Raw genomic sequence first — 19,042 nt, 5'->3', positions numbered from 1 at the left:
TCAAATTCTAACCTTCCATCACTCCAAGAAGAAAGCCACACTGATATTTTCTGAAGAGACTCAGACTGCCTTCATGGAGCAGGGCTAGCCAAATGTCGCCAAATGCCACCCTCTCAGGGAATGATTAAAGACATTGCCCACTTCAAGATGTATGATATATCAACAGGAAAATGGAGAAAGCTTTTGAAGGAAAGAAATGATGAGGAATGATATTAAACAAGAGAAGTATTGGTAATGCTCACTTGACAATAATCCTTTTGATTCTACCAATCTTATTTCAGTAGCAAACCACCTTAACATAGCTCAGAGGACCAATTCAACTGGGATTTATAGCAGTTTGCCAAACCTGCATGCACACTGGAATCACCTGTAGAGCTTCAAAAAAAAAAAATGAATGCCTGTGTCTCATCCCTAGAGAATGTGATTTAATTGATATGAAGTGTGGGCTGGACAATGGAAATGTCAACAAATATTCAAGTGATTATAATGTATCAACAAGTTTGGAAAATGCTGATTAATGGGGCTCTTTCCTGTGGTTACACCAAACACACCATTCCTATCTTGAAGCCCTAACCCCCGTGTGAATGTATTGGACCGAGGGCCTTTAAGGAGGTGACTAAGGTTAAATCAGGTCATACGATGAAGCCCTGACCAAATTAAGGTGGTGCCATTATAAAAAAAAAGGGGGGGGGGGGGGGAAACACCAAGATTCTTCACCATGAACGACACAGCAAGAAGGTGGCTGTCTGAAAGCCACGAAGAGAGCTCTCACCAAGAACCAAACTGACTAGTGCCTTGATCTTGGACTTTCCATCCTCCAGAACTGTGAGAAAATAAATTACTACTGTTTAAACCACCCCGTCTATAGTATTTGTTACGGCAGTCTGAGCTCACTAAGACATCTGCTCTTACACCTACCCGTTCTGTCTCTGATCTACTCCAATTCCCTCCTACTGTATTGGGAGAGCACACTGAATTAGGAGTGGCCAGACTGGGTCAAGTCCCAGTAAGGCACTGAACCTCTTTGAGCTTCAGTTTCTCCACCTGCATATGAAGGATATAAATTCCTGTCCCCCACACAGGGTTTTGGGGGGAATCCAATGAGCTCATGTGTGTGAAATTGCCTCACAAACAGTACCGCTCTGTACATGGGTAAGCTGTATTTGGTGTCTCACACTTTTCTTTGCTCCATCAGCCTCCCTTCCAATCCCCTACTTCATGTCTCATTTGAGTCCCTTCCTCAGTTTTCTTACCCTTCCAGTCCCCAGTCATTTGACCCCCCTCAATCCAATTCCGTGACTGTCCATTATAATTCTTCAGAATATGTCTGTTGGCAACACATTCTCTTAATATTCCTTTAGCTGAGAATTTCTTCATTTGCCTTTATTCCAGAGGGCTATTTTCACTGGATATAAAATCTGTGTTCATCATTCTTTTCCTTCAGCACTAAAATATCTATCTATCTCTGTATCTACCATTTCACTGTCTTCTAGCCTCCATGGTTTCAAATAATAAATCAAGAGTCACTTGACAATTTGTTCCTTTCTTTTGTAACATGTAGTCTTTCTCTAGATACGTCAATACTTTTCTTTATATTTTGTTTTCAGCAGTTTATGATGTGTTAAGTTGTAAAATCTGTGAAGTTACATCTTTTACCAATTTGGTGTTTGGTATTTCCTCAAATATTTTTTTTCTGAATGGATTTAACTTTCTACTTTCTTTCTAGAATGCCAATGAAACATATATTAGATGTTTTGATATTGTTCCACAACTTCCTGAGGCTCTGCTCATTTTTTAAAAAAGTCTTCTCTCTTTAGATTATATAATTAGTCTGTTTTTAAGTTCATGACTTTCCTCTGTCATCTTCACTCTGCTATTAAACCCATCCAGTGAATTTTTAAATTTCAGATATTGTATTTTTTACTTCTAAAATTTCCTTTTGATTCTTTACTGTTATCTCTATTTCTCTTCTGAGGATGTCGATGTCTATGTCTCTGTTCAATTCAAGTTGTTTATTTTTATCTCATGGAGGATAGTTAAATAGCTGCTTTAATATTTTGGATAATTGCAATTTCTGAGTCAGCTTGAGGTTGGCATCTGTTGACGGTCTTTTCCTTTGAAAATAGTTCACATCTCCTGCTTCACTGTAAGCTGCATACTTCTGGATTTTATCCTGAACATTTTGAATATTATGTTGTATAGATTCTAAGTCAAAGGTGTCAAACTCATTTTCACTGGGGGCCACACCAGCCTCTCAGTTGCATTCAAAGGGCAGAATGTAATTTTGGGACTGTGTAATGTAACTACTCCTTAACTAGGGGCAAGGAGTTCTGCATTTGGCCTTTTGAAGGCAACTGTGAGGCTGATGTAGCCCCTGGTGAAAATGAGTTTGACATCCCTGCTCTAAGTCCTATTATAATTCTCTACAGAATTTTTTAAAAAATTTGAGCAGGCAATCAACCAGGTAGGTTTGGAATGCAGGTGCTGTCTCACTTCTGTGGCCAGTGGTTTCAATCTCAATTTACCATCCAAAGCCTTTGCTATCCTGTTTTTAGTCTTTCCCAACCATGTACAACTTAGGGGAGAGCCCAGGACTCCCAGAGTTCCCATAATTAGAATTAGAGGATCCCCTTCTCACGTTCTCTTCTCTCTGAGGTTACCCCCACATGCTGACCAACAGGGCCTCTCTTCCTGGTTCCTCTGGCTAGAAAGACGGTTTCTCTTCCATTTTAGCTGTCTGGCCTTTCACTCAGCTCCAAACTGTGCCCACCTTCATAGCAACATCATGAGATAAAAGGGGGAAAATTGGGAATTTCTTCCACCATCTTAGACAAATGGGGCCCTGTTCCCATTTCTTTTGCCCAGAGATACAGGGTTAGTACTGAATTTTGCTGGGGCCTGCTGTCTGCACAAAACTCCAAAAGAAAAAAGAAAAGAAAGTGGGAAACTCAAGCCCCCTCACAATGTACCTGCTTTTGTGTACTTTGCAGAGTTCTCAGGTATAATAGTTGCATTTTGTGTTTTGTCCAGTTTTCCATTGTAATTAATCTGGGGGAGACATAGGCAGTGTGGGCTTACTCTATTTTAAGACTAAAGGGGGCTGCCCTAGAGCCTACTGTAGCTTCCTGTTCTCCATCTCCTAATTTCTCTTTAGCTGTAGGTCCATAACTATTTCCTCATGCAGCCTAAGAGGCTGCCCTCAGCCACCACAGAGATCTCAGAACCATAGCAGCCTTGTTCTCTCCAGACACCACTGAGGTTGGGGGTGAGCTAGGAGCCTGCATGTCTGACCCAGGAAGCCCTGGTTGCCAAGGTACAACGCAGACCCTAAGTGTTCAATGCTGGAGGCTCATTGCACAGTTTCTCTCTGCCACCATCTTGCAAAAGGGTGCAGGGCCCTCCTTCTTATTCAGCACCTGTGGTCCTTGATCTTGCTCCTTTTATGTCTCCATTCCCTGACCCCCCACCAAGAAAATATACCTCTTCTAGTTATAATTTTGTCAGCACCACTGATTTCCTTTTTGCCTTTCTGAAGTTTTATCTCCCTTGCCTCCTTATTTCAGGGGACCTCATCTTCTCTACCTGTCAGTGAGTTCTCACTGTTCATCTTCCACCAGGGAAAAATCCAAACAAACAAAAAAGGTACTTTGGGGTCTTCAGTTCTATTGTATTCAAGGTTACCTTTTAAAAATCTCATTGTTTACCATTTGCTGGAGCTGTACTTTCTTCTGAATGTGCCTCTTTCTCATCTTTCACCATCAGATCCCCCGTTGACAAGAGCATGTACAACTTCTGAAGCAAATCAGTAGCCGTCCCAGAACCATTACTATGATCACTCCCTAAAACAAAGATGTGCTGCTCCTGGGCACCAGATTCACCAAACAGCTCACTGCTTTCTGTCTCTATTTCATACACCTCAGGAATAAGGCTGAAGTGACAGAGAAAAGAGATGAAAAATACATTAGTCAAGTCCCTTGCAAGATTTAATGTCAATACAGTCAGATAATACAATAGGAACCAATTTTATGCATGTGATTGGAATGGTCCAAATGCAGTTTGTGAATGAAATTTGATAGAGGGAAAATTAGACATTTGTGTCAGTGATTGAGGACTCCAAACCAGTATTATTTTATCACTGGATTTTCATTGAGTAATTAGGGTTTTACTTTACAAAATCAAACTTAAAAGACCCCTACCAGTCTTCATGTGGGCTGTGTTTCTTAAACGGCAAATGTTTTTGCAGCTTTTGTGACTTTTTCTTTTTCATGTTCTCCTGCTGCTCTAAGACTGTTACATTAAAATCTTGGATATGATCATTTATGTTTGGTAATACCCAACACTAGTAACCTACATTGGTAATATAGGGTTACTAGTAAGATATTTTAAGGGCCTCTTCTTTTTTTGTAAAAGCAAAAGAAATGGAAACATGGTTCTTGCTGACATGCGTCAGATGTGATTTTTATTAACACCAGATCTGTGCTGTCATCACGAAGCAGGAGCACTAACCACACACGCATGCACCCATGTGCACAACCCACGACCGGACTTCTTGCATCCTAAAAACTAAACGCCCTGCATTTCAAATTACTTTTTGTAGGGCTGTTTTCAGCTGCAGTGTTACCCAAACTGTGAATCTGTCAACTCACAAGACAGTGTTTCCTGTGCCTGCAGCCTCTGGGTTGGGAGAAGTGACGTTCGCACACTTGGGTCTCAGATCTGCAGGAGGGTAGTTATTGATGGCACCTAGAGAGAGAGAGAGTAGGCTGGTGAATCTAAATCTTACCCTTCCCACGTTCTGGGTATTACCCAAGGTCAGTTCATCTCTCCCTGTGATTGGATGTGTTTTCAAGAGCAAATTCATTTTATAAACGACTCAGCAAAGTGGGCACTCTCTGACATGGCAATACCTCACTGGCAAAGTCAACAAGATACAGCGGTGACTGAGTCAAAAATTCTTAGGCTCTGTATGTCACAAGCTTGTGGTATAATTCAAAGGCAGCTCCTAACCTCTTTGATCATCTGTTTCTCTCCCTACAAAGGGAGGATCTTTCTAGAAGACACCCTTAGCTATTGAAATTGCTGGGCCTATTTATCTTAGGGTTGGAAGGAGGCAACATATTTTGCAAATGATAAACCTGCTGGTAAATATAAATCACGAGTACCAAGATTCCTAGGATTTTCTGAGTGCCAGAAAATCTGCAGCCCTGAGAGTCCCTCATAAACTTGCAGAAGCTGCAGACAACTGTACGATGCCTTGGACCCACTCCTAATCCCCAGCACCAGCCAGCACTTGCTTGCTGCTACAAGCTTTTAGGTATGCTACTGCCCTATGCACGAGTCTAAAATGACAACACATGGAGAGAGGCTGGGGGAGCCATTCTCGAAGCCTTACTGTGAAGACACCCCTAACTCTCCTGCCTGGCTGTGCCCAAGCCCACTGTGTGGGGCAGAGAGGCTCTAGAAGATATCTGTGCCCACAGCTTATAAGAATTCAAGTCAGAACCAAAGGTAATTCATAACGACAAGGTAAGATTAAAGTCCTTGGAGTAGGTGGAAGGTGGTGCTGGTGGAATAGTATTTATTACAGCAGTATCTCTTATTAAGGGTTTAGGAGTTGAAGTATAGTTTAATGAACAAGAGCACAAATCTTGGGTCAGAACGCATGGAGTTGAGTCTAGAATTTGCCAACCATTAACTGTGAGCTTTTGAGTAATTTATTTAATGTCTCTGAACCCTAGTTTTCAAACTTGGAAAATAATACTGTTCTTTGAGGGCTATACTAAGGATAAAATCCATTGAAAAAAACATTGTATGTAGTAAACACTCACAGTTAGGGTTAAAAGACACTTTTTAACCAAGTAGGGCTTTTCTGACAAATATCTTGATAGTGTAGCAGTAAAATTCAAGGTCAGTAAGGCCTGAGATTTTTCTCTGTGGTTTTCTTACTGCCTCTTAGTCAGATCCTAGACTCTACCACACTTGATTGAAGTGAGGATCATGTTACTATGTCATATGGTAGAGTGGACACAGAGACATTAAATGTATTACTAAAGCAATAGAAGGAAGCAGCCCAAGTGCCTGTCAGTGGATGAGTGGTTAAAAAAAGCTGTGGTACATTTACACAATGGGATACTACTTGGCCATAAAAAAGGAAGGAAATCTTACCTTTTGTGACAGCATGGAGCAAGGATGGACCCGAAGAGTATTATGCTAAGTGAAATAAGCCAGTCAGAGAAAGAGAAATACCATATGATTTCACTAATATGTGAAATCTAATGAACAAAAGTTAACAACAAAATATAAACAGACTCATAGATACAGAAAACAAACTGACAGCTGTCAGAGGAGAGGGGGTTGGAGGCTAGGTGAAAAAAGGTGAAGAGATTAAGCAAAAAAAAGAAACAAACCTCATAGGCAGACAACAGTAGAGGGAAGGAGGAGTGGGTAAACTGGGGATAAATGGTGATGGAAGGAGACTTGACTTGGGGTGGTGAACATACAGTACAACATACAGATGATATATTATAGAAATGTACACCTGAAACCTATATAATTTTATGAAATAATGACACCCCAATAAATTCAATAAAATAAACAGGTAGATAAATAGAATGTAAAAAAAATCAACAGAAGAGAAAAAATATAATGACTTACGTCTGATTGAATAGACAAATGGCTTGACAAACTTGATGATATAGTTCCAGTCTGGCTTGTGGGTTCGACCAAGCTGGACTAAGTGATGATCCAGTGGGTGGCTGGCTAATTCTTCTAATTCCTTGTCATTGTGTACAGGACCAAATGAAAACACAAATATGGAGTAGCCCTGACACTTGGCTCTCAGAGATACATCCCTTAAGACTTCCTTATCTAAGGGGTTGGTTTCTCCAGCAGATATAACAAAGATAACTTTGTTTTTCCGCAGATTGGGGGTTCCTGCAAAGACATTGTCAATTGTCCACTGCAGGGCATGACCAATAAAAACATTTCCACTGAGATGTTGAAGAGAGTCTTGGAGATGATGTTTCATTTGGTATATAGTGTTATAAGTAAGCAAATCAAATTCCAGGTAGACAGGGCATTCTTCAGTGTTAGGCATATAGCCTGGAGGAGAGTAGGTCAGGACTGCCACTCTATCTCCTAAGGTGGAAGTCAGTGGATCTGGAGCAATGTGAAAGTAATCAAGCACTGAGGTTATGAAAGCTTTCACTTCCTTAAACTCATCATTTCCTACTCTTTGGGAAGAATCAATGAGGAAAGCTATATCCATGTAATACTCTTGAAGAGAGGCGTCTCCAGGTTGGTTGGTAGAACCTAGTTCTTCTTTTCTGCTATGGTTTTCATGTCCTGCAACAGAATAACTCAAATCACTGTTCTTTTAGTAGAAGAATAAACTCAGAACTCCTAGCCAAGGAAGATAAATACACAGCATGGGGTTGCCATGCTTCACTCCCACACCCATGGCAGACATCATTGATCAATTTCAGTACATGTTCCCAGATTCACTCTCCAATTACGTCTTACACAGTGCATGGAGAGCCATTACCATTTGACAGGAGTTGTTACATGAAAATAAATGTTATTTACTACCCCACCCCAGATCTTTGTCAAAGGCTGATCAACACACTTTGTTAAAACACAAGAAAAGGTATTTCATACGTATTCTGATAGAAGAGAAAGGGTTGACTTACCATATTAGTGACATACTTCTTCACACGTGCCCATACCAGAAATATTGCTGTTTTCCCCCCAGTTTTCTCTTTATATATGAGGAACATCTTAATTCTTTTCCAAAGGACCCAACAGAACTATTTTCTAAAGGGGTATATTTCACCTACAAAATCTCTAAATATAGGTTCTCTGCCTACTTATAGGATTAGCATGAGAATCCAAGAAGCTACATGTAGGTGTTTATTTCTTGAAAACTCTAAAATTTAGTGAAACATAAGGTGTGATTATTTTACTTTGAGTCTAAATTCATCTTCTTTGAGGAGACTGGACCTTCAAAAATATTTTCCTTCAAGAAAACCTGGCAGAAGTGTGGATAAAATGTACACAGCTATGCTGTGTACTTTCTAGAAATGTCACCAAGCCAAATTCCTGTCTTCAAGCTTATGGAAGAATTTCCTCAGAATGGCAGAGGAGAAAGGGCTGGCTCCCTTTATTATTGACAAGGCTTGGAAGAAATGAGGAATTTCCAGGGAAGCACCCCAAGAGATTAGCCTAACTTTGGCTCAGATTTAAGCCACAATGCCAAATGCACTCTAGTATCTTTACAGAGAAGCAGGGTGGAAAGGGAATTTAGGGAGAAGAGAGAATCTATAGGACCTAAATCATTTGGATTGGGATTAAGTATGCTGTTAAGTAGCTATGCTTCCTTTCATGGCATTTTTGGGAAACCTCAGGATATGCAAGTTCCAATCTGCCTTGGAATTTGTCCATGGGCCAAGATTATCCATGCAGTCTCCCTAGGTAAACCACATGTACAACCGACACTATGTTATATGCATGTTTCTTTCCACATAAGTAGATATTTTTCAAGTTGATCTTTATAATAAGACATCTCATGAGGTCGATAATGCTCACTACTTTTTATTTTTCACTTTTACATGTTCTATTTAACTGAGCATTCGGTTCATCAGGTCTTATGCTCAGCTCTACGCATGTCTTCTGTCATTTAATCTTCCATGCAGCACTATGAGGGCAGAATTATCATCATTCTCATTTTACAGATGAACAAGCTGAGGTTTGGAAAGGGTGAATGACTTGGCTAAAAAATGACAGCTTGGTAGAAAAGGTAGGATTTGAACACCTTCAGAAGAATCTGTCATCAGATATGAGGGTAGAACAGATACAATAAGGGGCACATTAACCACCTCACCAAAGGCCCCTGGAATCTTGTTTGGAGAATGAGTATCTTGGTCAGTTGCTGTTACTTCTGACTGAAACCCTAGAGGAAGTTTTCTTCCAAAGTAGACAATTTATATGAATTAAATAAAATTTGTAATTTTCCTTCTCTAGGCATTGCAGAGCAATGGTTAATAGCAGAACCATTTATTAGCAGTTTGTTTGAGTCCTGTCTGCCATTTGTTGGCTCTATCACCCAAAGTTTGCTCCTTACCTGTTTTGCTACCTAAAAAAATAGTAATAATATACTACCACTGCATAATGTTTTTTAGGGAATTAAATAAAGTTTGCACAGTACCTAGAGCATCCCAAGTACTTCAAATAAGTCTCAGACATCTGAAAATCCTGCCTCTGATACTATATTTTGCAAATCAGAATTTCCATAAGAAAAAATACAAAGTTGACTGGTATTAGTGGAACAGAACTCACATGCACAGGTATAAGTGCACACACACTCTCAGAAATCAGGAAGCCCATTCTGTTGTGCTTATGCATGCGTAACTGCAAGGGGGTTGGCAATAACTTCCACAACTCTCCACTTGACATGGCCATCCCAGGCCTGTTCTCCCCATCTGGTGAGGTCAGCAGTCAAGCTCTAAGGCTGGCCAGCAAGGTAGGCAGGCATGAGAGTGTGTGTCTGACAGCATGTCATTGACTTTAGGCCAAAGGGAAATAAAGACACATTTAAACTCTTGTTTTATTGTATGAGGTCCTTCTTCCCCCATTTGCCTGAAAAAGTAGGAGTAACTTTTATAATAGATTTTATCCTGGTTCCTCAAAACTTAAAATAAATGTCTTTCTTGATCTAGACTTTTCTATGTGGCACTTAAGTCTGGAAGACTCACCTTGTCATCTACTTTATACTCTGAAACAATAGTTTGCAGGAGGTACCAGTGTACAGAGAAGGAGTGGTGCATGCCAGGAGTTATTTATACCCAATACCTGGATTTGAACTTCAGTGTTTATGGTGTTATTCTGTGTTTTGTCCTCTGAATGAGTTTATAAGCAAGGATTTTAAAAAATGTAATAAAATTTAAAAAATTATACCACCAGAATTATTTAAAGTAACTCTCCCAAACTATTCTCAAATTTGGCAATTGAAACTATTTCCTCATTTGTAAATGCTGCCAAAGCCATCACCACAAAACATGGCATATAGTTAAAAGTTAACATTTGTGTGTGGATGGGTGTGGATTTGAATCCTGGCTCTGCCCCTTACAAGCTGTGACTTTGCTTGTGGTTCTTAACCTTTGCATTGGTGTCCTCATCTGTAAAATACAAAATGTAATAATAATAATAATGACAGGTTTTTGGGTAAAGATGAAATGAAATTGTGTAATAAAGTGCTGGTCAGTGTGCCTGGCACATAGTTGCACTCAAGAAGCAGTAGCTTCTGTGGTTATTCCTCCTACACTGTTCGATCAGCAAACAAGACAGAGTAGGCAATGCTTTGAGAATTCAATAGCATGATAGAAATATTGGCCCCCAAAGCATTCCATCAGTACTTTTTATTGAATTGATTACTTTCTAACTTGTTTTAGATACTTTTTTATACATACAAAATATACTCCTGTCAGAATACAATCTCCTTGAGGATAGGGCCCCTGATTCTTTTAAAACAAACAAACAAACCAACAAACAAAAAACTTCTTTAGCCCCTTGAAGAGGCTAACTTATGGTTTAACTCAGAATAGGAATCAAATACATATTTCCTACATAAAAAGGTATTAGAATAATCATGGGAAAGTCCATGTGAATGCTAAGTAGAGCCCTTTCATATAATAAGCACTCAGTGAGCCTGCCATTGTCACCTCTACCACCGTCACCTCTACCACCACTGTCACTACCATCCCATTCTCCCATCCCCATTGCTACACTATCACCACCACAATCACCTCCCCACCATGACCTTTATCATTACCACCCACCCTCACACCTCTACCTCTGTCTCAATCACCAGCAATCTCATTGCTACCAACATCTCTACCACCTGCTGCTCCCACCACCACCAGCAGCGGCAGCAAACACCTTCACCACCATTGTCCTCACCAATCCAGTGACCAGACCAACATTATCACCACTACCGTCCACCACCATCACCATCGCTACTATCACCAACTTACTACTTCAAGTATCCAACTTTTATCCATTAGAAGTGGTCCACATGATGAAATGTCTCTAATAGTCTAGAACATGGCTTTATTAATTGCAACAAATGATTGCATGAGACATACAGAAGCAACTTCAGTGTACATTTGAATTCAAATAGTCTACATACCTTGAACTCTCTGTTCACGTTAGTTTTGTCCACATGTAAAACCTTCAAGGAAGACAACCAAAACTACAGTAACAATATAATAAAATCCTTAAAAAGTTAAAAATAGAAATACATATGATGTAGCAATTCCACTTCTGGGTATTTATCCAGAGAAGACAGAAACACTAACTCAAAAAATATTTACATCCCCATGTTTGTTGCAACATTATTCACAATAGCCAAGATATGGAAATAGTAAACATCCATGTTCAGTCATAAAAAATGGAGTCTTGCCATTTGCAACAACATGGATGGAACTTGTGGGCATTATGCTAAGTGAAATAAGTCAGACAGAGAACCAATACTGTATGATCTTCCTTATATGTGCAATCTGAATTAAAAAAAAATCAAACAAGCTCATCGATACAGAGAATAGAGTGGTGGTTGCCAGAGGTGGGGAGTGGGAGTGGGAGATATGGGAGAAGAGTGTCATAAGGTAAAATATATACATAAATACATAAATAAACACAAAGTCTGTCCTGAAGGTATCCAGCCATGTAATATGAAAAATAGAGACATTTACTGAGGAAGATACAAGATACAACAAACACTGTACACAGGAAAATGACTCCTCAGTTCCCTTTAAAGTAGGCACCTTGGGACCTTATGCGGTTCTTCCATTCGCCATGAGCTGTCCCATCATATTTTCCTGAATCTGATTGATGGTCTAAAATCTCTTCCCTTTCAAAGGTGATTTTAGTTTTGTGAAAAGCCAGAAGTCGAAGATACCAAATCTGTGCTGTGGGGGTCTGAGTCACCTGGGTGATTTGATGTTTCACCAAAAAACTCTGTAGGAGACATGATGCATGCGTGGGTGCATTGTTGTGATGAAGCTGCCAATCACCAGTTGCCAATCGCAGCAGCCTTCTGAATCATCCAAATAGTTTCCACGGAGGAATGTTCAAGCCTAATGCGAAATTTGATGCAGATTTGTTGCTCTACTTGCTCAGTCATTTTGAATTTGAGTACACATGGTCTCTCAATGGCATCTACTGCCCCCACTGACTAGTACAGTGAAGTCATCATTGTTCACACATGTGCATTCCAGTCCACACTCCTTGGCTATCGGGATACATTGATGTTGTGCAAATCATTCTCATTATATTAACAATGGTTAGAATTTTTCTAGACCTCACACATAAATAAATAAGGTGCATTAATGAGCAGCAAACCTAAACAATAAAGGACTATTAAGATGATAAAACTGAGCTATGAGTTTTGATTTAATAATAAAACAAGTAATTCATAGTCATAATATTTTCAGAATTTTATGTCAGACATGCAGTAGATAACATCTGAGTGGCCTGGCAAGAGCACAGAGGTTGGAGGGAAAGAAAGGAAGGCCCAGCGGTGTCTGGGATGGGGAGGAGACTGTGTGATAATGCATTTTTGGAGTCTGAATCGAACTGATTGAACTGTATCTTTGTGACAGTCTTTCAGGGTATTCCACATTTTTTGTAGTTTCTAAATATAGAGTCCAGCAATAAAAAATAATCTGGCATTTATCTTCCCCCAAAGTAATTCAGGAAGAAGCAGAAGCCCAAATAAATCTGATTTTCCTGATTCCTCTGATTTTAACAGCCATTTGCGGAATGAAAACAGTGTTTGCTATTAAATTAGAACTGCATCATGTAACCTGTACACGAAAAATATGTAACAATTCTGGAATGACCATGTGGCCCCAACTGTTACAAATAAAACCAGGGTGACCGATGCTCACTATACTGAGGAGTCAATACTTTCAGAGGCTCGAGGTCAAATGCAGCAAAGGTACTGATTTCTAGGCATGCTCCTCCCAGAGCTAATTCCATGCTTTCTGAAGGAAGGTACAAAATATAAGCAGGGGATGACAAAATGTCACTTTCATTAAAAACTTTAGGTTATATTCTCATCAACATCTTATTTTTAAATTAGCAAACAGAAAAGCATCCCTGAGGTGGAAACACAGAGCAAAAATCTTAAGCCCCACCCCTCTCTCTCCCAAACCCCCAATATAATAAATTCCTAAAGAAAAGTAAATGCAACAACCTCAGTCCACAGTTTACAATGAACAGGAGACTCAGTTTATTCCCAAAGATCATCAAGGTGGCTGAGACTTCCTAGACAGCTCCTGACACATGTCATTCAAGTTTAGACATGACCGCACTTCTACTGCTGACTTCTTCTGAATGTGCACTGGTGATATGAAAGCAGGACATTCAGCTGGTGTTGTGTGGATGACTCAGAAGCCAATTCTGCTGAATTTAATTTTGGTAAAGATTTAAATTTAGCAGAAGTAAAACTATATATTCAAGTTCACTACATGACAACAAAGTTAGAAGCAAGCTACGGGTTCAACGAGGGGTAAATAGCTAAATACACACATTTATTAAAAGTAACATTATAAGGACACAGAAAAGTCAGTATGAAGCTTGAAGCAATATGTAAAATGTATGACAATACTATGCATGAAAAGCATGATATGCAGTTGAATAAAACTAGGCAAACCTATATGCCGAGGGAAAAAGCAAAGCATATATTCCATACCACACAAATAGCTCAGCTGGCTAAGTTGTTTGATTTGGGCCTCTGCACATCAAAATTTTATATGGTGTAATGGTGCTTTCATAATTTTTTTTAAAACTAGCAAATCCTGAGGATGTAATGGAGAGACAGTCCACAGGGTGTAGGACCTACCACTCCCGCCATTAAAATTCTAGTTCCATTGCTGTGGGTGCATGAAGTTTCTTCCAAAAAAAAAACAGGGTTTCTCTCACCATTGACAGTTGGACTGGGTAATTCTTTGTTGCAAGGGCTGTCCTGTGCACTGCAAAATGCTTATCAGCATCTGTGGCCTCTGCCCACCAGAAGCCAGTAGCACCCTCCAATTGTGACAACAAAACTGTCTCTAGACATTGCAAAGTGTCTGCTAGGGCAGGTGCCCCTCGATGGATTTGTGAGAGGTGATCACTAAATACTGTTCCAACTCTAATACCCTATAATTCATTCAAAGTCAAAAGACATACTGGCTTTTTAAAAAGAGCTAATTTGTATATGAGAATCATAGGTAGACAAAAATGTAAAACAAAACCTGTGCAAATTGTCTTGAATTTGATTCCAGCCTCACTCGAAGGGGGAAGTGTTGTTGCTTCTAATTTCTCAATAAAATTCATTGAAAAGAATATCAGCTGAAGCTATCCTAAGGCCTGGGACTGCTTAAAGCTATGAATGAGGCATTTGGATGGATGGATGGATGGATGGATGGATGGATGGACGGACGGACGGACTGTTCAATGGTCTTCAATGAACAAAATAATATTGCAGCCAAGTGCATCTGGAACCCTTCGGCAACAAATTCTCCCTTCTGTTCTGTGATGCTAGATACGTAATTGCTCTCAGCTCCATTAAGAACACAGAACAAATCTGGCACGCCAAAGTGGTGGAATGAGTACTGGCTCCCAAACTTTAGCCTGTGTCAGAATCACATGTGCTGCGTGCTACATCAGATTGTTGAGCCTCAGCCCAAGTTTCAGGTTCAGTAAGTCTGGGATGAGAATCTGCGGTTCTAATGAGTTCCCAGAAGATGCCGATGTTGATAGTTTAGGGACCACACTTTGTGAATCACTGGGATAGTGGATCTCAAACTTGAGGACATACAGAAATTACTGGTGGTGGTTTTAAAGCCTGTAGTTTTTCCTGCCCTCACACCTCTAAATATGAAGCAGTAGTTCTGAGGAGGGCTTAGAACTCTGTGCTTATGAAGGACTTCCATTCCAAGTGATTTTGACAGAGATTGTCCTTGAGCTCCCGTAAGGAGTAGGAATAGGTAGAAAAGGTGATGGCATTGAAGATGAACTTGGGAATCGGAGCAGAGAAGAAGCAGAGATGGGGCATTGGCATAAAGACAGTGGGTGTGCTTCTTATGAAAGAGGATGATGCCCAACTCATCACCAGGCCACAGGATTCTGGGTTTCTTAAATGGTTATGATTTTTGACTTTCCCTCTAGATTCTCAGTTCAAGGGCAGAAAGATCAGCTCTCAGCCAAAAGAATCACATTATAAATGAGTAATAAACAGAACATATGGAGGCGCTTATGCAAATTATCAACCTTTTATTTGTGCAATACATCTGGAACTTATCAACATTCAACTATTAGTGACTGAGTAAAATATTAGAGCCACGATTTACTCTCCATGAGGATGGCACATTGTACAGAAAGCTCTCAGTATATTTTGGCAGTTGGCTAAAGGTGATTTTAGGGGGAAAAATGAATAACACAAAGTTCCTAGATAATACTTATGATCTGAGACTAAGGTTTATTTTAAAGGATAAAAAATATATATTAGCCTTAGGTCTGAGACTCACTGTTTCCAGGCTGTCACAACCTGACATAATCCTCACGGAACTCCCAGCACACTTCAACCCAGGAGTAACTGGGTGGGGTGGGGGTAACTGACAATGTACATTTTTTCTTACTAGAGCCACGTACAATTACTTCTTCAGCCAAATTGGATCTTATGATAGCTACGGGTATCTTGATTCCCAGACATCTGAAAAACCAAATAAAAAGTCTTTCTATTATTATTGAACAATGGTCATTAAAGACGGTTGCAAAGATGAGTTTCTTTTTTGTCCTTTCTTAAATATCCAGCCATAAAACTGTGCTTTCAGGGATCATTTCTATAGTTCATGAAATATCCAGTCATATCTATGTTTCCTTAAAAGGTTCACATTTCTGAATGATTAGACTTTAGAATGCTTACCTCTAACAAAACTATCACAAATGGCAGTTTGTTATTGTAACACAGCCAAAAACAACTTCTCTCTTCCTTTTTCTTCCTTTTAAACCAAACCATAACAAATTCCTGTCCCTTTGGGGCTGCCATTATTCCCATACCATTAAAATAAACACCCTGCATTAACTACGCCCATTAAAAAGAACAAATATTTTATTTTATCCTTTAAGCTATGTCTATATGACAATAAAAGTTGTTTTAACTAAAAATATACACACTGGAGTACATTACTGCCATGGTACTACATCCATTCAGTTTTACTGCATTGCCTCTTTTTAAGGGTTATTTTTTAACTAATGATTGATTGACTTTTTAATTCTTAATTCTAACTGCTTTTAGAGAAATGTATTTCTTTGTGGAAAGTTTGACTGTTTTAAAGATAAAGTTCAAATATTTATACTTCAGAAATAGGGGGACAAGGTAGGAATATTTTCTGGTGTTGAATGCAAGGAAAAGAAAATTTACTCAGGAGCTACTAAGAATAAGCATTATTCATTCTGATGACTAATTGGCATGAAATTGGTCCTTCTTTCTTTTTAACTTAAATATTCTAACAGTATGCATGATATTTGTGACACAGTACTTTAAATGCTGGCATTCTGGCCTAAGGAGCATTTTGGGAGATTCTATTTGCATAGATGGAATGGCTGAATAGTCTGTTTAGTATATCATTCTTTTTCATAGAAATACTAATATCCTATGTATCTGACTTACTTTAAACTATTGAATTCTGACAAAAGGTATTACTACTTTGCCATTCAGGTGTGCAGAGGAGGCAGTGGGAGAGATGATGCTCTATTATTTCCAGGTCTCTCAAAAATAACTCATACAAAATCATATAATCATGATTTCTGGGGTGCTGGCCAGGCCAAGTTTTAAAGTCATTTTAATCCCTTCTGTGCTTTGATGGTCTCTATATTACCTTCTTCTATTTCACACTAACCTCCTAATGTTCTTATCGACACTTGTGGAATCCAGATAACCCTTAAATTTGATAAGAATATCAGGGACATTTCTTAGAGCTTATATTAGCGATTTCCTTAGTAACACCTATCACCATTTAAACCTTCACTTTCAATTAAAATAGTGGTTGTAGCTACCACTTTGAACCTGAAAACAGTTGCTTTAGATACCAGCCTTATTGTATTTGATTCTTTGCTAGTGTTAAAAGACAAGGACCCAGTTATCTAAAAATTTCCATTGTAACTTTTCATTTCCTTACCAGAAGTGAGATTTGCAATTTCTCCAGTATCCTGATCTTTTTCATATTTAACTATTATTTTTGGTGGCATTAACATCTGGCTTGGAATGTGAAGCAAATGGTCATCTCCATTGCCATCCAACATAAAAGACGAATCCATCTCAGCACTTAATTCCTGGTCAATGTAGCTGCTCTCTTCTAGAAAAGTCCCACGTGGCTCAGGAGTAACTCTAGAAGATAAAAAGGAAAGCTTTAGATAAATGCAAATAACTTTGGGGAATGCAAATATGATATCACAACAAAATTAATACAGCTATTCAGTTATATCATAGAAAAAATGATTGGTAAAAGTCTAAATTCATTTCAGTCAAATAGTTCATGAATACTGATTATACTTATTATTTAAAAAGTATAAACTGGTAAATTAAAAAATCCTCATTTATCCTCCCTTTTCCTGCATCTGCTTATAGCACATGAAGTGTTACTTTGGAATAAACCAAGTGTAATTTGCCACAGGGTTTTAGATACACGACAAGTCAATGACAAGTTATTTGTAACAACCAAATAATGTCTCAGATTGATAACAATCACCATACAAAAAATAGTCATGCAATTTACCAAGAACTGCTCTGAGAAGAATAAGACTGTATAAAACACATCTCTGACATCACACATCTTAAAAGATTCAGTCTCTATATTTATATTCTTAGGCATTTAAGAGTTCCATATGATAATTTGAGAATGCTTTTTATTTAGATGATGATAGAAACCATATTTAATATAAGTTTATTGTTATTCAATTCATGTAAATAAAGCATACATTTCAATGTCCATGTTTACATTTGTATTTGATACTGGTGTTTGGTACCCACTGGTACTACTTTAACTATTTAGAGTTAACAAAGAAAGGAAAAAAAGTCAGGTATAATACATGTATATGACTAACACATTCACACCAAGTAAAAGCCAAATGATACCACAACACGCAAGCTGAGTCCTCCGCAACAGAGACAGGCAACCTGAAAGCACGGGTACCTCCACAGTGTGCATCACATTGTACCCATATCGTATTTTTTTACTTTTCAGGAATTCTATTTTGGCAAAGTAGAATCATCCATTACATTCAATTAGGGTTTTAAATTTGCAGAGACATGGAAATAAAGAACAACTGACAGTGACCAGAGGGGAGGAGGGAGGAAGATAATGGGGGAAAGAAGGGGAAGGGTCAAGTCAAGGAACATGTGTATAAAGGACCCATGGAGTAGGGGAGAGCAATGGGGGGGAAAGGTGGGACAACGGTAATGGAACAACAATTTAAAAAATTAAAAATAAAAATATTAAAAAATTTTTAAATAAAGGCCCCCTAGACAATGAATGGGGTGGGTGAAGGATTGAATGTGGGAGATGGCGGGTGGCAGGGCAGGGGAGATCAATGGAGGAAAATGAGGACAACTCTAATTGAACAACAAAACAATTTTTAAGAAAAGACAAAGACAAAAAAATTGTGTCTTGTTGCATTGGCTTGGATTTGATGCACAAATTTGTTTTGGTCCGATAGTTGCATAAGAACTATAAGCATAGGGTGGTTGCAGCTCAATTTATGTTTATTTGCACATGTTTAAATAACATTATAATTTTTTGCTGGGAATTCTGCAGGACTTGATCTTGCTTTAAATGGGTTTATGACTTATTCAATGCTGGGAAACATTGCTTCACGTGACATCAGTGTGATGTTATCCCTCAGAAGGTGTTGGCTGTTGGACGCTTCCTTGCTAAACTACCAAGTAAACGAAATATAGCATTACAGGAACATGGATTTGCGGGAATTCAGAGGCAACTTCATC

General features: G+C 38.9%; 1 protein-coding gene across 1 annotated transcript in view; it reads right to left on the bottom strand.

The window, feature by feature from the left end:
- Positions 1–19,042, bottom strand: part of COL6A5 (collagen type VI alpha 5 chain) — a 110,344-nt gene that overhangs the window by 6,964 nt on the left and 84,338 nt on the right. Inside the window, exons 38-41 of the mRNA XM_036030635.1 lie at positions 17,220–17,428; positions 6,655–7,344; positions 4,647–4,743; positions 3,705–3,928 (exon numbers count right to left, since the gene is read on the bottom strand). Coding sequence (XP_035886528.1) covers positions 3,705–3,928; positions 4,647–4,743; positions 6,655–7,344; positions 17,220–17,428 — 1,220 coding nt within the window. The remainder of the gene's footprint in view (positions 1–3,704; positions 3,929–4,646; positions 4,744–6,654; positions 7,345–17,219; positions 17,429–19,042) is intronic.

This window comes from Phyllostomus discolor, chromosome 7 (genome assembly GCF_004126475.2).
Source record: "Phyllostomus discolor isolate MPI-MPIP mPhyDis1 chromosome 7, mPhyDis1.pri.v3, whole genome shotgun sequence".
NCBI classification, from domain to species: domain Eukaryota; kingdom Metazoa; phylum Chordata; class Mammalia; order Chiroptera; family Phyllostomidae; genus Phyllostomus; species Phyllostomus discolor.
This window is presented reverse-complemented; position numbering and strand designations above follow the sequence as displayed.